Source organism: Lithobates pipiens, unplaced genomic scaffold, assembly GCF_037356315.1.
Source record: "Lithobates pipiens isolate NorthernLeopardFrog02 unplaced genomic scaffold, aLitPip1_a1.2 Scaffold_13, whole genome shotgun sequence".
NCBI classification, from domain to species: Eukaryota; Metazoa; Chordata; class Amphibia; order Anura; family Ranidae; genus Lithobates; species Lithobates pipiens.
Window position 1 is genome coordinate 188,923,441 of NW_027507718.1, and position 21,864 is coordinate 188,945,304.

The window sequence follows — 21,864 nt, forward strand, 5'->3', positions numbered from 1 at the left end:
ATGTGGTATCCCCGTACTCAGGAGAAGCAGCAGAATTTATTTTGGGGTGTCATTTCACATACGCCCATAGCATGTGTGAGCAATATATCATTTAGTGACAACTTTGTGTAAAAAAAAAAAAAAAATTTTTTTTTTGTCATTATTCAATCGCTTGAGGCAAAAAAATAAAATATTCAATGGGCTCAACATGCCTCTTATCAATTTCCTTAGGGGGTCTACTTTCCAAAATGGGGTCATTTGGGGGGGTTTTGTACTGCCCTGTCATTTTAGCACCTCAAGAAATGAGATAGACAGTCGTAAACTAAAAGCTGCGTAAATTCCAGAAAACGTACCTTAGTTTGTAGATGTGACAACTTTTGCGCAAACCAATAAATATACAATTATTGACTTTTTTTTTACCAAAGACATGTGGCTGAATACATTTTGGCCTAAATGTATGACTAAAATTGAGTTTATTGGATTTTTCTAATAACAAAAAGTAGAAAATATCATTTTTTTTCAAAATTTGCGGTCTTTTTACGTTTATATCGCAAAAAATAAAAATCGCAGAGGCAATCAAATACCATCAAAAGAAAGCTCTATTTGTGGGAAGAAAAGGACGCAAATTTTGTTTGGGTACAACATTGCATGACCGCGCAATTACCAGTTAAAGCAGCGCAGTGCCAAAGTGTAAAAAGACCTCTGGTCATTTACCAGCAAAATGGTCCGGTCTGAAAGTGGTTAAAGTGTGCCATGTTAGGTATCTATTTACTCGGCGTAACATCATCTTTAACACTCTACAAAAAAATTGGGCTAAATAGTGTTGTTTTTGTTTTATCCATGAAACTATTTATTTTCCAAAAACAAAGCGCATTTAAAAAAATTGCTGATACCGTGTGACATAAAAAGTTGCAATGACCACCATTTTATTCCATAGGGTGTCTGCTAAAACAATATATAGAATGTTTGGGGGTTCTGAGTAATTTTTTAGCAAAAAAAAATATGATTTTTACATGTAGGGGAGAAATGTCAGAATTGGCCTGGGTGGCAAGGGGTTAATTACCATAAGTAAGTATGATACAAATAATTATTAAATATCGTTTTTAAGGTAATTTTCTATACTTTCAAAATCTGTAATCAAGCAGGTGGCTTAATGGACAGATTACTGAAGTTTGAAGTTATAACTTCCAACCAGTAATTTCACAGTAAATAGATAAATAATAAGGAAAAGGGGCTGGGCTGGAAGGGAGTATTTGTCTTTGAGACACATGCCCCTTCTATGACACTGCAGAGAGAGGCGTGCCTCCACTGCAGCATTTTTATTGGACAGCTGGGACCAATGGTATTTTACCATTCTCCCAAGACTCCAAGCTGTTTATTGAGCTCAGTGCCTCTGACAAGAAGTGAGAGGCACTGTGAGCTCATCCTCTTAGTCTGCTGCACACAGTGTGTCAGCTTGTGGCCGCTGTGTATTTATTTTCTGACAGGCTGTGCAAGGAGCCCCATATCTCTGGAACCATAGGTCGCTGGAGCAATTTTTTTAACAGTGGTGGGGTAGGACTTAGAACCCTCGAAACTCAATTTATTTTTTTTATGTTTATGGCAGGTGAGGTCCTGCCTCCCCTGACTGTACACCCCTTAATTCCAGACAGACTTGATATGGAGATCAGGTCTCTGTGGGGGTCAAATCATCAATTCCTGGACCTCCTAGTTCTTCTTTATGCCAAAGATACTGTAGTTCTTAATGACATTGGCTGCATGTTTTGGGTCGTTGTCCTGCTGCAGAATAAATCTGGGGCCTCTCTGATGGTATGGCATTATGAATAATTATCTGCCTGTATTTCTCAGCATTGAGGACACTATTGATCCTGATCAAATCTCCAACTCCATTTGCAGAAAAGCAGCCCCAAACTTGCAAGAAACCTTCACCGTACTTCACTGTTGACTGCAGACACTCATTATTGTACCGCTTTCCAGCTCTTCGCTACCTACCTTTTGCCATAGCCAAATATTTTTAATTTCGACTCATAAGTCCAGAGCACCTGATGCCATTTTTCTGCACCCCATTGTTTTAGTGCATAGATGAGTCGCTTAGCTTTGCTTCCATGCTCTATGCACATCTTCAATGCTGAGAAATACAGGCAGATACTTATGCATTATGCCATATCATCAGGGAGGCCTGTAATTGGCTTCAAATTTATTCTGCAGCAGGATAACCCCAAACATACGTTCAATGCCATCTGTTCAAGAACTATCTTCAGTGTAAAGAAGAACAAGGAATTCTGGAAGTGATGGTTTGGTCACCACAGAACCCTGATCTCAATATCATCCAGTCTGTCTGGGATTACATGAAGAGACAGAAGGATCTGAGGCAGTCTACATCCACAAAAGATCTGTGGTTAGTTCTCCAAGATGTTTGGAACAACCAACCTGACAAGTTCCTTTAAAAACTGTGTGCAAGAGTATCTATAAGAATTGAAGAATTGATGCTGTTTGGAAGACAATGGGTGGTAACACCATATATTGATTTTATTTGGGTTTCTCTCCTGTTGTTGCTTTTACTTTCCATCTTGTTAATCGATAAAAATACGTTATTCACACTTCTATTTCTGAAAGCATTCTCTAAAACATTTGCACAGTACTATATATGCTACAGTATATACTGTAGTGTGTATGTGTGTGTATGTAAATGACAATAATTAAGAAACTTGACTCTTTGCAACTAGTATATATATAAATATAAATATAAATATATATATATATATATATATATATATATATATATATTGTAAGGGATCTTCCCGGGGTAGGGTGTGTTTGGACACAGTTCACAGCAGACTTGGAATATATGAAGCAGATCTTGGCGTTTATTCGTGGTACAAACAGTCCAGCAAACAAAACATACAGCAACACCGTGCTTTCTAAGTACAACAAAATAAACAAAAGACCTAGCCCGGCTGGGCGCTTACTAACAGGTTCTTCTCACCTATCTGACATTTATAAAGACAGCGTCTTTTCGTCTGGATATCGCAGGGTGGGTTTTAGCTCCAGCAGTGTCTGTGCTTGCAGCTTCCTTCAACATACAGGCTGTTCATTCCCTGGCTGGGAGCAATCACCTGCAGGCCTTGCAGAGCCTTTACCTTCCCAGGCTAATTAGGATCAAAGCTCACCTGATCCCAAACCCAGAACTGGATCGGGGGATGTGGAATGACAGGTCCCTCTACCAAACCTACCTGCCATTCCATATAAACCCAGGCCCGGCAAAATTACTTAACCACTCAACAGCATATCGCTGCTGAGAAACTGATCCATCCTGGATTTACCATCTCACACTATGTCGCAACCTAGGTGAGATGTACACCCCCTCGATCACTTCTCCAGTGACATGTCTACATATCCCCCCCCTCTTTTTCAGACCGGAGGGCTGAGCCTTTTGTCCCCACAGACAACTTACCCTCGACAATGCATCAGCATTTGCCTGTAATTTCCCTGGCCTGTGTTCCACAGTGAAATTAAAGTTTTGTAGGGACAGAAACCATCTAGTCACTCTTGCATTTCTCTCCTTGTTTAACTTCATCCATGTTAGGGGGGCATGGTCTGTCACCAACTTGAATTTCCTGCCTAGCAAGTAATACTTTAAAGCTTCTAGAGCCCACTTTACTGCCAAACATTCTCGCTCCACAATGGCATAATTTTTCTCGGCCGGGGTTAGTTTCCTACTCAAGTACGTCACTGGATGCTCCTCACCATTCACTACTTGTGAGAGTACTGCACCTAAGCCTGTGTTAGAGGCATCTGTCTGGACCAGAAATTCTCGCCTGAAATCGGGGGTGATTAACACAGGTGGTTGGCACAAGGCAGACTTAAGGCTTTGGAAAGCCTTCTCGGCCTCTGGGGTCCACGTGACCATTGCTGTCTTTCCGCCCTTTGTCAAGTCAGTTAGTGGAGCAGCAACTGAGGCAAAGTTCGGCACAAATCTACGGTAATACCCCGTAATACCCAGGAAAGCTCTAACCTGTTTCCTTGTCAGGGGTCTAGGCCAATTCTGTATTGCCTCAATCTTATTTAGCTGTGGCTTAATCAACCCTCTCCCAATAATGTAGCCCAGATATTTGGCCTCTTCTAGGGCTAGAGCACACTTCTCGGCATTTATGGTCAACCCCGCATCACTTATGGCATCCAACACGGCCTGTACCTTACAGAGGTGACTTTCCCAATCAGGGCTAAAAATGACCACATCATCGAGGTAGGCAGCTGAGTAATCACGATGTGGTCGCAGAATTAAGTCCATCAACCTCTGGAAGGTTGCAGGCGCTCCATGTAACCCGAATGGCATCACTACATACTGGAATAGTCCATCAGGGGTAGAGAATGCCGTTTTCTCTTTAGCCTCAGCAGACAGTGGAATCTGCCAGTAGCCCTTTGTGAGATCGAGGGTGGTTATGTACCTGGCGTTACCCAACTTCTCAATTAACTCATCTACCCTGGGCATAGGATACGCATCGAACTTGGAGATCTCATTCAACTTTCTGAAATCGTTACAGAACCTCCAAGTTCCATTGGGCTTTGGGATTAGCACAATTGGGCTGGACCATTCACTCTGGGACACCTCAATTACCCCCAGAGCAAGCATACGTTTTACCTCGGCAGATACGGCTTCCCTACGTGCCTCCGGTATCCTATAGGGCTTAAGGTTTACTCTGCTTCTAGGCTCAGTTTCAATGTGATGATGGATGAGGTGTGTACGCCCTGGGAGGTCAGAGAACTTGTTTTTGTTTTTCTGTAGAAATTCCTGAGCCTCCTGTTTCTGTGACACTGATAGAGTATCACCTACCTTGACTGGAGGGATTGGTTGTGACAAATTATTAACAGTATTTGTCGCCACCAAGGATTCCCTGTCTTTCCAGGGCTTGATCAAGTTTATGTGATAAACTTGGAAAGGCTTCCTTCTACCTGGTTGGTGCACCTTGTAGTTCACCTCACTGATCTTTTCAACAATTTCATAAGGACCTTGCCACTTCGCCAAGAATTTACTCTCAACAGTGGGGACTAGTATAAGGACCCTATCGCCTGGGTTGAATGTCCTGATTCTTGCGGACCGGTTGTAAATCCTACTTTGGGCCTCTTGAGCCCTCTGGAGGTGTTCCCTTACGAGGGGCATTACAGTGGCTATACGGTCCTGCATTTGTGCTACATGTTCAATAACACTCTTGTATGGGGTGGACTCATTCTCCCATGTCTCTTTTGCGATGTCCAGTAGACCCCTAGGGTGACGACCATAGACCAACTCGAATGGTGAGAACCCGGTGGACGCTTGGGGCACTTCCCTAATAGCAAACATGAGGTAGGGTAATAAATGATCCCAGTCACGACCATCTTTTTCCACCACTTTCTTCAACATATGTTTCAAAGTTTTATTAAATCTCTCCACCAATCCGTCCGTCTGGGGGTGGTACACAGAGGTACGGATGTGTGAGATTTTAAATAGTTTGCATAACTCCTTCATTACTTTCGACATAAATGGCGTACCTTGGTCAGTTAGGATTTCTTTGGGGATCCCAGTCCTAGAGAACATATAAAACAACTCACGTGCAATTGTTTTAGATGCAGTGTTTCTTAAGGGTACAGCCTCAGGATAGCGGGTCGCATAATCCATGACTACCAAAATATACTGGTGTCCTCTAGCTGACTTTACAATGGGACCCACTAAATCCATGGCAATATGCTCAAAAGGCACCTCTATAATAGGGAGCGAAACCAAAGGACTGCGAAAATGTGACACTGGGGCACTAACCTGACATGTGGGGCACGACTCACAGTATTTTTTAATGTCATCATATATGGCCGGCCAAAAAAATCTCTGGAGAACCCTCTCTCTCGTTTTGTCAGTCCCCAAGTGTCCCCCAAGAACATGGTTATGAGCCATGTCAAGCACCTGACGCCGGTACGGCTTAGGTACCAGAAGCTGTTCCACAATCTCATCCTTAATCTTATTGACTCTATAGAAAAGATCATTAGTCACCGAAAAATGTGGAAATCTTTTTTCAGCATCTGGTTCCTGAGGTACCCCATTCATAACAGTAACCTGCTCTCTCGCATTTTTGAGAGTGGGGTCCTGTAATTGTGCAGCCCCAAAATTATCCCTAGACACCTCTAAGTCTAGTATATTTTGCTCAGTGGGAGGATCCTCCTCCCCAACCAGGACCTGCAAAGGAAAACAATCATTTTCATCCTGCATACTTTTATCATTCACAGCGGACAAGGCAACCTCCTTAGAGGTATCCTCACTCCTTTTGGGGATTTCTCTTTTTTCCCAGAGAGCCCAGAATAACGGAAAATCGCGGCCCAATATTACATCATGCATGAGGTTTTTAACCACACCCACTTCATATTGTACGGTGCCTTGTTTAGTCCCGACTTTAGCCAGCACTATAGGGTACACTTTTGTATCACCATGTATGCACACAACACTCATATGCTTGTTAGGCTCTAAGTCCCCAGCCACCAGGCTAGCATGCACCAAGGTTACGAGGCTTCCTGAGTCCATTAACGCTTTAACAGGAAAGTCATTGATTGTGATGTTGCAGATTTGCGGTTCAGTCTCTAGTCCAGGAACTGCAGCACAAGATGGTTCCGCAAATAGCGACTGGCGCCGGCTAGCGTCACATTCCATGGGTTCAGAGGTAAGAGGGCAATGGGCAGACACGTGTCCCGCCTCATGGCATCTCCAACACTGGATAGGGGCTGGTCTCCTTGGCAAGGAGTCCTTTTTAGAGCCCCTTAGCCACCCGGGACCATCACCAGTCTTTTGTCCCTGAGACACCACTTGAGCCCTTATCCCTCCATCAGCAGCCCTCCACACTCCCCCAATAGATGGAAGTCTCTTACCAGCGGACGGCACAGATCTGGCGCTCCGGGGAGGTGAAGATGCTGCAGGAACATCACGGAGGTAGTCCTCAGTCGCCTGGAACCTCTCCACAAGGTTGACAAGTTCGTTTGCATCCTTAGGATCACCTTGTCCCACCCAGCGTTGCAGGTCAGTAGGGAGTGCTCGGAGGTAGCGATCCATCACGATCTTCTCTAGGATTTGTGCAGGAGTAGAAGTGTCTGGCTCCAACCACTTTCTTGCCAAATGGATTAGGTCATACATCTGGGACCTCGCTGATTGGTCCAGACTGTAGCTCCAGTTGCGTACCCTCCGGGCACGGACCGCAGTAGTAACTCCTAGTCGGGCAAGTATCTCCGCTTTTAGCCGAGTATAGTCCTTGACCTCTTGCTCACTGAGGTCATAGTAGGCCTTTTGAGGTTCACCTGTTAAATAGGGCGCAATTACCTCTGCCCATTCAGCGGCTGGTAACTTCTCTCGCTCAGCCACGCGCTCAAATATTGTTAGAAAGGCCTCAACATCGTCCTCAGCAGTCATCTTTTGCAGCGCTTTCTGCACAGTCCTTCTCCCAAAAAAAATTTCTGGAGCGGCTCCCTCCACTGTGGGTGGATTAGCAACCACAGGCGCCTCTCGATTTGCTATCAGGTGCTCGAGAAGTTGTTGTTGTGCAGCCATCATCTGCTGTTGTGCAGCCATGGACTGTTCATGTCGTTTATTGGCCTCTGTCTGAGCCTGCTGTTGTGCAGCCATCATCTGCTGTTGTTCAGCCATGGACTGTTCATGTCGTCTATTGGCCTCTGTCTGAGCCTGCTGTTGTTGCAAACTCACTTGCATAAACTGCTTCAGCATCTCCTCCATGTTGCTGGACTGTTCTTGGAGTTTAGATGCAGCTTTCACCCAGGACATAAGCAGCTGTAGCCAAGTCTGTCCACACCGTTGCCCCTAGCAACCGTCTGTTGCCCGCATTCTCCACCAATTGTAAGGGATCTTCCCGGGGTAGGGTGTGTTTGGACACAGTTCACAGCAGACTTGGAATATATGAAGCAGATCTTGGCGTTTATTCGTGGTACAAACAGTCCAGCAAACAAAACATACAGCAACACCGTGCTTTCTAAGTACAACAAAATAAACAAAAGACCTAGCCCGGCTGGGCGCTTACTAACAGGTTCTTCTCACCTATCTGACATTTATAAAGACAGCGTCTTTTCGTCTGGATATCGCAGGGTGGGTTTTAGCTCCAGCAGTGTCTGTGCTTGCAGCTTCCTTCAACATACAGGCTGTTCATTCCCTGGCTGGGAGCAATCACCTGCAGGCCTTGCAGAGCCTTTACCTTCCCAGGCTAATTAGGATCAAAGCTCACCTGATCCCAAACCCAGAACTGGATCGGGGGATGTGGAATGACAGGTCCCTCTACCAAACCTACCTGCCATTCCATATAAACCCAGGCCCGGCAAAATTACTTAACCACTCAACAGCATATCGCTGCTGAGAAACTGATCCATCCTGGATTTACCATCTCACACTATGTCGCAACCTAGGTGAGATGTACACCCCCTCGATCACTTCTCCAGTGACATGTCTACAATATATACACACACACACACACACACACTAGTTCTAGGTCATTGACTTAGTAAGACAGATTACTGTTATGCAGAACATGATTCAGGAAAGACTGTGTGACAATATTTTTTAATATAGATCTATTACATGTGCTTATACCTTGCACAAGATTTTCCAGGTGCTCTAAGATGCAGAAGCAGTAAGTGTATGAAATGCATCTATTCAAGTTATCATCTATTCAATTTAACAAAAGAACCATAGGCGTGTGCGGGGGGTGTGCCAGGTGTGCCTGGACACACCCTAATAACTCAGTGTGATGCTGATTCCCCCTACTGCCCGGGCTTCCCCCCGTGTGGCCCCCATCCTCCCTCCCTCAGTGCTGCTGGCTTCCCTCCTCTTCTCTCCTCTCCCCTTGGCTGCTACAGGGAATGTTTCAGGATAGAGAGCAGGGGAAAGGGTTAGTCAATATGTAATTTGCCGGCTCTTCCTTTTCTAAATGAACACAGTGAACACACTTGCTCACTGTGTTCATTCACAAACTGAAGAAAAGTAAACACAGTTTACTATGCTTCAGTGTGTCTGAGCTTTGGGGGTGCACACCCTAATGGAATAAGCTGTGCACACCTATGACCACACCATAATAAAAAGTATAAATACTTGCATTCAGATTTTTACCTATATGGTACATTTTAGAACTATGGTACCACTGTTGTATTGAGGAATTTTTAAAAATGGAAAAACCATCAGACTTTACCTAATCAGAAACTTTTTGTGAATTTTAAGCCTTATTAAATGTTAATGTTCTAACATTACCTCCATAAAATGGCACCCAGTTGTATGTTTGCTCAGATGAACCTGGTATTGGTCTGTTGTTGTAGACAGCACATTGCACATTTCTGAAAGGCATGGAATCCGCAGGGCACTTCTGTAAAATCACACAGCAAGCAAAGAGAAAAATGCACATTAGCAATAAGAAAAACACACACAGATACACTTAGTGAATATTATAACATACTACCAGCCATATGTGTTCCAGTGTACACTTTTATAATAGTGCTCTTTGTTTTAAACTTAAAATGTATGTAAACCTGATTCATTAGATTTGACCTAAGCATATATATGTAGTGTTTTCTTATCTCTCTCCAAAACCCTAAGTGTCATGTCTTTCTGCTGTTTCATTCCTCTGTTATCAGCATGATAACTTCTGACAAGTTATCCGAGAAGGGATATAAAACCAGCCTTAGATTTGTGTTGGGGTGGGTGCTATAAATAGATTAGCAGAGAGCTTGTTTTGTCACAGTACAGCTCTAACGGTATCTTCGTTCTTGTGCCTATGTGGAGTGGTGGGGTGTGCATTTGCTCCAATCAGCTGCCACACAATGTAAACCCAGACACCACTCCTACTGCAGAATGAGAAAGTAAAAATTCTAACACCATGTAAGAATTCTAAAGAATATAGCAAGCTGAAGATAACAGATATACATGTAAAACCTATGCAGAGATATTTGTTTAATCTCTGTGTATCATCTGAGCCTGTTCACTTCACTGGGTATAGGAGAGGGATTACATCCACTTTAAATATTGTCTAACTACAAGAAGCATCTGTATACCTACTTATATTTCTTTAAAATGTTTGCAAGACTACAGCAGCTAAACAGAAAATAGCCAAGGTGTGGAAATCTCCACTAATCCCTGAAGCAGAAATAAGGTCAAGAGTTACGCAAACCAAGCCCCATGACAAAATTGAAGTGAGGCTATCAGACATGATGGAATAATACACATCAATATGGTACCCTTGGTTCTCCAACTGCCTTCCTATGGGTACTGATGGCAGCCTTTTAGGTCTTTAGATAAATGAGTGGGCATAGTCCAGGCTGCCCTTGCCTTCTCAACCCTCTTCCCCTTCCTTCCCGCTCTGCTGACGTCTCTCATTGCACTAGTTCCTCTGGCTGTTATCTTCCCCTCTTCTTCTTTCTAACCATAACCATGTTACAATGGGACATACAGTTGTGCTCATAAGTTTACATACCCTGACAGAATTTATGATTTCTTTGCCATTTTTCAGAGAATATGAATGATAATACAAAAACTTTTCATTCACTCATGGTTAGTGTTTGGCTGAAGCCATTTATTATCAATCAACAATGTTTACTCTTTTTAAATCATAATGACAACCAAAATTACCCAAATAACCCTGATCAAAAGTTTACATACATCAGTTCTTAATACCGTGTATTGCCCTCTTTAACATCAGTCTTTTGTGGTATTTGTGGATGAAGCTCTTTATCTTCTCAGATGGTAAAGCTGCCCATTCCTCTTGGCAAAAAGCCTCCAGTTGCTGGAAATTCTTGGGCTGTTTTGCATGAACTGAACGTTTGAGATCTTTCCAGAGTGGCTCAATGATATTGAGGTCAGGAGACTGAGATGGCCACTCCAGAACCTTCACTTTATTCTGCTGTAGCCAATGACAGGTCGACTTGGCCCTGTGTTTTGGATCATTGTCATGTTGGAATGTCCAAGTATGTCCCATGCGCAGCTTCCTGGTTGATAAATGCAAATGTTCCTCTAGTATTTTTTGATAACATACTGCATTCATCATGCCAACAATTTTGACTACATTTCCTGTGCCTTTGTAGCCCACACATCCCCAAAACATCAGCGATCCACCTGTGTACCGCTGCTCAGGTCAGGAGACTGAGATGGCCACTCCAGAACCTTCACTTTATTCTGCTGTAGTCAATGACAGGTCGACTTGGCCCTGTGTTTTGGATCATTGTCATGTTGGAATGTCCAAGTACATCCCAAGCGCAGCTTCCTGGTTGATAAATGCAAATGTTCCTCTAGTATTTTTTGATAACATACTGCATTCATCATGCCAACAATTTTGACTACATTTCCTGTGCCTTTGTAGCCCACACATCCCCAAAACATCAGCGATCCACCTGTGTACCTTTCATCATAGGCCTTGTTGACTCCTCTCCAAATTTAGCATTTATGGTTGTGGCCAAAAAGCTCAATTTTGGTCTCATCACTCCAAATGACTTTGTGCCAGAATGCTCGAGGCTTGTCTCTGTGGATGTTTGGCGTATTCTAAGCTGGATACTTTGTGGCATTTGCATAGTAATGGCTTTCTTCTTGCGACTCGACCATGCAGCCCATCTTTCTTCAAGTACCTCCTTATTGTGCATCTTGAAACAGCCACACCACATGTTTTCAGAGAGTCCTGTATTTCACCTGAAGTTATTTGTGGGTTTTCCTTTGCATTCCAAACAATTGTCCTGGCAGTTGTGGCTGAAATTTTAGTTGGTCTACCTGACCGTGGTTTGGTTTCAACAGAACCCCTCATTTTCCACTTATTGCTTAGTGTTTGAACACTGCTCATTGGCATTCTCAATTTATTGGATATATTTTTATATCCCTTTCTTGTTGTATACAGTTCAACTACATTTTCCCACAGATCCTTTGACAATTCTTTTGCTTTCCAGATGACTCAGAATCGATAAACGTCAGTGCAGCACTGGTTGAAAGATGCAAGGGTCTGTCAGGAGTCCAGAAACTCATTGACCTTTTATACACACTAATTACAAGCAAACAGATCACAAGTGAGGATGGTTACCTTTAATAGCCATTCAAACCCCTTTGTGTCAACTTGTGCTCATGTTATCAGGCCAAAATCACCAGGGTATGTAAACTTTTATTAGGGTCATTTGGGTACTTTCTGTTGTCATTATAATTTAAAAAGAGTAAAAACAGTTGATTGATAATAAATGGCTTCAGCCAAACACTAACTTGAGTGAAAGGAAAGTTTTTGTGTTATCATTCATATTTTCTGAAAAATGGCGAAGAAATCATAAATTCTGCAAGGGTATGTACTTATGATCACAACTGTATTCACTATTCTGTATATTACTTTGTTTGCTTGATATTCAATTATGATATGACAATGCTTTCAGAGGCATTACACATGTTACAATATGCCTTATTACATTATCTCTCTGAATTTTGAAATCTCTATCTCATTATAATTAATTATTCAATATAAATCATTGACCTAAATATGCAATAATCCAGCATGAAAATTAGATTTTGTGCTGGGGACTCCTATAAGAAAGACCAGGCACTGCTGTTCTTTCTTCTTATTCAGTAAGACTGTTCTTGTAGTTTTCTGCAAGCAGCCTGTAGTGGGAAGTGTGATAAACTGCAGTGTCAGATTCCAGGCACTACCACCAAACGGCAGGTCACCAGGGGCGGACTGACCCATCGGTGATTTGGTCGCCGCCCGAGGGCCCGGAGCCATTAGGGGCCCGTGCCCGGCTCAATGAGAGGTCCTTGAAGTGGCTGTAATAATACCGCTAACGGTGCGCTGCTCTCCACCGACCCCTCCTCTCTTCTCGTCCATCCTAGACTCCTAGGTTATACAGTGCAAGGCTTGCACTGTATCACCTAGGAGTCTAGGATGGACGAGAAGAGAGGAGGGGCCAGTGGGGAGCAGCGCGAGTTAGCAGTATTATTACAGGTGTTGGGTGAGTGAATTTTTTTTTTACTGGAGGGTCGCCATCGGAGGGAAGGGGCAGTACATATGTATGAGGCCCGGGCCACACTTCAGTGTGTGCTCCCCCCTCCCCACACTGCCCCCCCCTGTATGCTCTCCCCCCACACTGCCCCCCCTGTATGCTCTCCCCCCACACTGTCCCCCTGTGTGCTCTCCCCCGAAACTGTCCCCCTGTGTGCTCTGCCCCCACAGTGCCCCCCTGTGTGCTCTCCCCCCACACTGTCCCCCTGTGTGCTCTCCCCCAACACTGTCCCCCTGTGTGCTGTGCCCCCCTGTGTGCTCTCCCCCCACACTGTCCTCCTGTGTGCTCTCCCCCACACTGTCCCCCTGTGTGCTCTCCTCCCACACTGTACCCCTGTGTGCTCTCCCCCCACACTGTCCCCCTGTGTGCTCTCCCCCACACTGTCCCCCTGTGTGCTCTCCCCCCCCACACTGTCCCCCCTGTGTGCTCTCCCCCCACACTGTGCCCCCTGTGTGCTCTCCCCCCACACTGTCCCCTGTGTGCTCTCCCCCCACACTGTCCCCCTGTGTGCTCTCCTCCCACACTGTGCCCCCTGTGTGCTCTCCCCCCACACTGTCCCCTGTGTGCTCTCCCCCCACACTGTCCCCCTGTGTGCTCTCCCCCCACACTGTCCCCTGTGTGCTCTCCCCCCACACTGTCCCCCCTGTGTGCTCTACCCCCACACTGTCCCCCCTGTGTGCTCTCCCCCCACACTGCCCCCCCTGTGTGCTCTCCCCCCACACTGTCCCCCCTGTGTGCTCTCACCCCACACTGTCCCCAGTGTGCTCTCCCCCCACACTGTCGCCCCCGTGCTCTCCCCCCACACTGTCCCCCCTGTGTGCTCTTTCCCCACACTGTCCCCCATGTGTTCTCTCCCCCCACACTGTCCCCCTGTGTTCTCTCCCCCCACACTGTCCCCTCTGTGTGCTCTCCCCCCACAGGGTCCCCTTGTGTGCCCTCTCCTTCCCCCAGTGTCCCCCTGTACACTCTCCCCCCAGTGTCTCCCTGTGTGCTCCCCCCAATGTCCTCCTGTGCAGGTGTGGCTTGGGATGCAGGGGTCCCATGATCTTCTATTGCCCGGGGGCCCCATCAGTTGTCAGTCCGCCCCTGCAGGTCACTATCCTGCCAAAGTCACCAGTATGTGACCAGTAAAGACTTTCTGTTGATTAGGTCAATCACTCTAAAAAACAGGTTACAATAGTAAAAGTTTCAACAGGTTGGGAACATTTAGGAGAATCCAGGCTGGTAAGTTTAGGTGTGGCCTATGCAAGCTATTTGAGGTCTAGACACATGTGGACTACATCAATATAACCCAAACAGTATTCTTAAGTTTTGTAGTGATGTCAGCAGACTGAGACTCCTCATGTACCAGAGGTGGGCTTTGGAGGAGAGGACATGTATACACATTTCTGGCTCATGCATTCTGAGTCAGATTACATTGGTGAAACTTTTCCCATAAACTCAGACATAATAACTAAAAATTCCTCCTTGGATAAAAAGGAGGTAGAGTCAACCCTGAAGGGGTTAAAGAGGACTATGTAGAGTGCAGCGACCCAGACTAAGGACAATGGTCCAGGTTATCACAATCAGGTCCTTTAGAAGGAACTCCGAAATCCACCCTGAAACTATTAGGGGGTTGTAACCTGCAAGTACTGCTGCCCTTATGCTAATGATCTGCCATACTGATGTATATAAGTGAAGAATTCCTACAAGGGGTACTCACAAGCACCCAAGACAATTACACTGAGGAATTTTGAGAACAAGATTCAATAAATGTGGGTATAAGAAAAAGTGGCCTAGTGCAGCTTACCGTTAAGCCAAAGAGAGTAATAGAGAGTAATTTTTATATAAACGCTGGAATATTGATTTGAAAGAAACTACTACACTCAGCCTTCAATATATAAATCTCTCTTTTAGGATTAAGGTCCCTGTACCAAACACTGGAATCTCTTGTCTCCTAAGGGCTTAGGCACACAGGGAATTAGAAAAAATGAGCTGCAATGCCACTACCGACGGCAGGAAAAAGCAGCTGTAAAAACGCGCTTTTAGTAGCTTTTTGTATTGGCGTTAATGCACGTTTAGCTACGCTAGCTTTTAGTGGTGCTTCTTTGCCTCCTTTCAAAATCAATGGTTCCCTATGACAGCCCATTGATTTGAATAGAAGTCCCACCAGAAGTTGGATCATAATGATCCGACTTGCAGTGCGACTTGTGCTCTGAGAAACTTGTACGGATTTTAAGGGGAACCCCCACGCCAGAAAAAAGTCTTGGGGTCCCCACAATATCCATACCAGACTCATGCAGCCGGCAGGTCAGGAAAGGAAAGGGACAAGCGAGTGCCCCCCGTCTCCTGTACCATACCAGGCCACATGCCCTCAACATGGGGGGGTGGGTGCTTTGGGGTGCCTGCACCCCCACCCCAAAGCACCTTGTCCCCATGTTGATGGGGACAAGGGCCTCTTCCCAACAAACCTGGCCATTAAAGGGGGCCCCCAGATCCCAGCCCCCCACCCTATGTGAATGAGTATGGGGTACATCATCAATAAAAGTGTCAAAAATAAAAACAGTACACAGGTTTTTGACAAAGTAATTTATTAAAGCAGCTCCGGCGTCTATTCTCCCGATGTCTTTACCCTCTGGTTCTTCTCCTCTCATCGCTGATGACTTCTTCCACTGCCGGTTCTCCTCTCTCTGTTTTCTCCCGCTGGCTTCATCCGCTGTCTTCTCCCTCTGTTCTTCCTTTGATGTTCTCTCTGCATTCTCTCCCGATGTAATGCTAGGGACCCCAGAGTCTCTGCCCCCTTGTGACATCACCGCCCCATCATTCCCCTGGCAGTGACGTCACAAGGGGCAGAGCCTCCGGATGCCTTAGCATTATACTGGGAGAGAACATTGAGAGAACATCGGACGAAGAACAGCGGGAAAAGACAATGGGAGAAGACAGAGGAGAGAGGAGAACCGGCAGTGGAAGAAGTCATCAGCAGTGAGAGGAGAAGAACCGGAGGGTGATGACATTACCGGGGGGAGAAGAAATCGTAACAAGAGATGCCGGAGCTGCTTTAATAAATTACTTTGTCAAAAACCTGTGTACTGTTTTTATTTTGGCACTTGTTTTTGGTGAATGGGTAGGGGTACAAAGTACCCCATACTCGTTCACATAGGGTGGGGGCCAGGATCTGGGTGCCCCCTTATTAAAGGTAGCTTCCAGATTTCGATGAGCCCCCACCCACAGACCCCGACAACCAATGGCCAGGGGTGTTGGGAAGAGGCCCTTGTCCCCATTCACATGGGGACAAGGTGCTTTGAGGTGGGGGGTGCAGGTCCCCCCATGCCCAAAGCACCAACCCTCCCAAGGTTGAGGGCATGTGGCCTGGTATGATCCAGGAGGGGGGCGCTTGCTCATCCTTCCCCTTTCCTGACCTGCCGGGCTGCATGCTTGGATAAGGGTTTGGTATGGATTTTGGGGGGCCCCACACTGTTTTTCTGTCATGGGGGTTTTCCTTAAAATCCATATCAATCCGAAGGGTCTGGCATGGATCTTGACGGGGACCCCACGCTGTTTTTTTTTTCATTTTGGTGTGGGGTTTCTCTTCAAATTCCTCATCACAAAAGTCACACTGCAAGTCGGATCATTATGATCCGACTTCTGGTGCAACTCCTATTCAAATCAATGGGCTCTCATAGAGAACCGTTGATTTTGACAGGGCTAAGCCGCATTTAGCCGCTTTTAGCAGCGTCAGGCGTCTTTACAGCTCAAGAGCCTCTGCTCCTGAACACACAGGCTGTCATTTTTTTTCTACTGCCCCTAAACGCTTATCTATGACACATAGGCTAACATGGAGAGGCATTTAGAAGCAGTTAAAAAAATGTCAGACGCCCCTAACAGCAGCTGTAAAAATGTCATGTGTGCATGAGCCCTTACATGCCTGTGTATACAGCACTTTAAAGAGACAGGTGCTATGTATGAACTATACTGCTCCTTTTTTGTATTATTTCCTTGAACACAATTCATTTACGTGTCCATTTCTTGTTGCTGACCATATCCTGTGTTATGTTGTGTGGCCCTAGGAACCCACCTAGATTGGCTTGTGGGTAATTCAGCTCTGACTGTGTCTCCAGGAACGGAAGTTGAGGGAAATATGTCCAGCTGGACACAGAGAGCAAAATATAACCTGATAGCGATTTGAAATCCTTCCTTACTAAATCTAACAATACAACAAAAAAAAGGTTTGGACAAAAATACAATTTAAAACGTCAATATTACCAAAAGGTAGCACACTTCAAATCAAGGCCAACAAGGTAAAAAATACATCCTACAACACATAAAATAAAGTATTTGCTACCAGAGTGCTTGTTGGATAGAAATTCACATTTTTATGGACCTTTTGAACATCATAGAATGGCTTATGCCCAATTTTCTATTTCTAAACCTGAAATATGTTATTTCCTCATGAAGATAGCCATGTCTTTTAGCACATTTGTATAGCTATATTATAAAGAGGTCTGATAGACGTCAAAAACTTTAACTCAGCGTAACAAACCTATGGCCTGCCCTGACAACACTTCCTCAACATTCCATTGCTTCCACAATTGTGCCCATGGTCCTATTTAGCTTACTTACACTTGGAACATTGCAATCTTATGCCCTGTACACACGGTTGGAAATTTCGACGGAAAAGGTCCGATCGGATTATATTGTTGGAAAATCCGATCGTGTGTGGCCTCTATCGGACTTTTTCAGTCGGAATTTCCTATGGAAAAAATTTGAGCGCAGGACCTTAAATTTTCCAACCACAAAATCCGATCAGACTTTTTCCGATTGTTTGTAGAGAATTCCGATCGGACAAAGTGCCACGCATGCTCAGATCAAATTACAAGACCAAAGCTATTGGCTACTAGCCACAAAGTAGTCCTGTCGCAACGAAGGAACGTCATCACGTTCGAATGATCGGATTTTCCGACAAACTTTGTCCGACCGCGTGTATGCAACACCAGTTTCGGACAAAATCCGTCGGAAAAAAACTGATTTTGTTGTCGGAATGTCCGACCGTGTGTACGGGGGCTTAGTCAGGATTTCAACCAAGATATGAATACAGGAAGTATATAGACATGTGACATGCTGGAAATAGACACAGACCAATAAAACCAAAATCAGTAATGGTGGCACAACCTAAGCAGTATCTGACGTTTTAGTATGTCATGTGCCACCACATATTGGCTTCTATACATGTGTTGGGTATTTTTTTGTTCATTGACCTAGACCAGCAGGATTACCTTGGACTGACAGGATTTGTATTGCCGTAGCTCTCCGACACACGTGTCCTTTGCAGAAATCCTTTGAAAAGCAAAATCAGCATGATATGATATGATATATGATATGATAAATCTGAAAAATGTTTATTACAATGTACAGCTATAATTTGACAACTACTTTAAACAAACTGTATTTGAATTAATTTTACAGCATATTCGTATTTCCAGAACATATGTAAGGTTAACCAAATTAGCTTGCAATCAGCATAAAAATAATAACTATGAGGATAAGGGGGAATTAAATTAAAGCTGGCCATACCTGGATCAAAATTTGACCGCTTCAGCAGGGACCAATCGAATTTAGATTCATGTATGGGCACTATGGTTGATCTACCGATCAACCACGCTGTTGCATTTTAGCCACTCGATCAGTATTGCAGGCTATAGCATGCAGCGCTGATCAGTGTATTCTGACAGCATGAAGGTCTCCCAGTTGCCAGAATACAATAGCTTAGCGGGGAGGTTTTCTTTATTCACCTTGAATGTGTGGATGAGGGAATCGGGTTAGTTTTGTATGATTAATGCATGGGCAGCCTATGGCTGTTTAGGGTTACCTAAGGTTAATAAAGAGTTAATTAGAAACAAATTTAATTTACAAAAAATAATTTGGTAGGATTTCTTTAACTTTTCATACACTATTTAGAAACATGTTTTACACAGCTGTGGCTAAAGTGGTAGAGGGAGGAAGAGGAACAGGGCATATGACAAATGCCCAAAGTATTTTGTTGAAATTTTATAGGATGTACACTGTTTGCCTTAAAGTAAACAACAAATGTCCAGACGCATAGAAAAAATTCCACGCAAACAACCAAAAGAATGAATGGAACAAACATATACAAAATCTTTAGGTACAAAGCAAAGACTCTTTTTTTTATAAAAAGTAGAGCTCCACACACAAGGGGGAAGTTCCGCTTTAAGGCCTCTTCCCCTGCTCCTGTTTGTGAAATGGAGCTTTTTGGGAGGAAGGGGGAGCAGGTACATGATTTTGACAAGTACCCGCTCCCACTTCCACTCCGACTGCCTAGGCCAGGGGTCTTCAAACTTTCTAAACAAAGGGTCAGTTTATTATCCTTCAGACTTCACAGGGTCTGGACTGTGAATTTTCCAGGCATCAGTGTAAACATTGCCACATTTGGTATTGGGGGGGGGGCTAGTGCCCCATCATTGGTGTTAGTGGGAGGAATAGTGCCCCATTGTTGGTGTCGTTGGGGGGAATAGAACCACATCATTGGTATCAATGGGAGGAATAGTGCCCCATCATTGGTGTCAGTGGGAGGAATAGTACCCCATCATTGGTATCAATGGGAGGAATAGTGCCCCATTGTTGATGTCAGTAGGAAAAATGATGCCCAATAGTTGATGTCAGTTGGCAGAATAGTGTCTCATATAAATAGGAGGAATAGTGCTCCAAGGGTCAGATAGAGGCAAGTAAAGGGCCGCATCTGGCCCCCGGGGCCGCAGTTTGGAGACCACTGGCCTAGGCGATTGGAAGCAGAAGGTCCCAGAAAACTCCAAGACCATTCACAGTGCACAGCGCCACTCGCTCATTAACAGTGGGCACCTGACTGTGAAGCCGCAAGCTGTCACAGCCGAATGCCCTTGGTAAAATGTGTCGGGGAAAGGGGAGTAGCTGTTTATTAAAAGTTAGCAGCTACAGCTTTTGTAGCTGGTGACTTTTCATTTTTACATTGCAGACTGCAGCTCTTCTTTAAGTAGTATAATTTACTGGTTGTTTAGGATTGTTATCCATTTCAAGAAACAACAATTATAATGTATACTGGCCTATCACAATAATAATAATAATGGGGCTGTCAGGGCTGGCTTCCTCTGGAAAAAGCTATTTGACAGACTGCATCTTGCAAACAGTTGGAACTAAAAAAAAAGTCAGGAAAATCATTAACTACTTATCTTTATACTTGCTCTTAAGGCGGCTATACAAAATTCACCTGGTTCAACAGGGACTGGGCAAATCTGGATTTATATATGGGCACCTGGTTGTACAGAAGTCGATCTACCAATCCACTTCTGTACAACAAGCCTGTCATTTTTTTCCCAAACGATCAGCATCGCTGGTTATAGCCGGCAACACCAATCAGTGTGTTCTGACAACAAGGAAGTCTTCCAGCTGTCAGAATACAATAGCACAGCAGGAGTAATTCCACCATCCACATTGAGTTTGTGGATGGGGGAATCAGGTTTTTTTTTCTTAACCTGCTTGTTTAAAAAAATAATTAAAAAATGAATGATGTATGGCCTGCCAAATCAATGATTCAAAACATATCAAAGACAAAACACCAGCAAGACAGACAACCAACTTACATTTTTAGAAGAAGTTGTCAGCAACTGCAACCTACATCATTAGGGTTAAGGTTAAAGCTGCATTCAAAGCAGAATTAATGGAGTATGCATTCACTAATAAATCATTGAATGTTTTTGTGAATGCAATTTATACCTGACTTTTACTTGGTATCAACCTCTTGCTTTCCATTTTACAGAATATTTTAGATTGGAAGAAGGGTAGGTAGCACTAGAAGCCAACCAGTTGTGCTCTATGCAAATTTATGTAAAACAATGGCTAAAGGAGAGAATAGTGTGCTGAGCTCATTCGTCTATTACTGTTCCCTTCATTTTAACATACAAAAATCAGGTTTCTTGCCAGCCTTGCTGTGCTCTCTGAAAGGACTGTCGATCTCAGGACTGGATGAGCAGGAATTAGTCTTTGGGCATCCAAGAAAAGGAAAGACATGTTATGGCCTATTTTACAGTTAGGGATAGTTTATAGATTACAAAAAGCTGCATACTTCAAAAACATACTGTTGCATTTACAGAGCCTTGAAAAAGTATTCATACCCCTTGATATTTTCCACATTTCGTCATTTTACAACCAAAAACATGAATGTATTTTATTCAGATTTGATGTGATAGACCAACACAAAGTGCACTGGCACATAATTGTAAAGTGGAAAGAAAATGATAAATGGTTTTCCAATTTTTTTCCAATTAAAAATCTGAAAAGTGTGGCGTGCATTTGTATTCAGCCCCCCCGAGTCAATACTTTGTAGAACCACCTTTCACTGCTATTACAGCTGCAAGTCTTTTTGGGAATGTCTCTACCAGCTTTGCACATCTACAGAGTGTAATTTTCGCCCATTCTTCTTTGCAAAATAGCTTAAGCTCTGTCAGATTGGATGGAGAGCGTCTGTGAACAGCAATTTCTTCAAGCCTTTCCACAGATTCTCAATTGGATTTAGATCTGGAATTGGACTGGGCCATTCTAACAGATGAGTATGCTTTAATCTAAACCATTCCATTGTAACCATTTATCATTTTCCTTCTACTTCCTTCCTTCCACTTCACAATTATGTGCCACTTTATGTTGGTCTATCACATAAAATTCCAATAAAATACATTTATGTTTTTGGTTGTAACATGACAAAATGCATACCTCCCAACATTTTGTGATGGGAATGAAGGACACCTACTAACAAATGTACCCCATGCCACACCCTATTAAAGGAGAATTAACCAAAAAAAAGGTTAATTAAATCCAGAGGGGCTTTTTTGCCACTAC

The 21,864-nt window shown here is 44.1% G+C and overlaps 1 protein-coding gene across 8 annotated transcripts in view; it reads right to left on the reverse strand.

The window, feature by feature from the left end:
• ADAMTSL5 (ADAMTS like 5) overlaps positions 1–21,864 on the reverse strand; it is a 50,601-nt gene that overhangs the window by 25,483 nt on the left and 3,254 nt on the right. For all 8 annotated transcript variants that reach the window (XM_077476009.1, XM_077476008.1, XM_077476007.1 and 5 more), the window contains 2 exons: positions 18,255–18,315; positions 9,242–9,353 (listed from right to left, as the gene is read on the reverse strand). In XM_077476009.1, the coding sequence (XP_077332135.1) occupies positions 9,242–9,353; positions 18,255–18,315 (173 nt within the window). The remainder of the gene's footprint in view (positions 1–9,241; positions 9,354–18,254; positions 18,316–21,864) is intronic.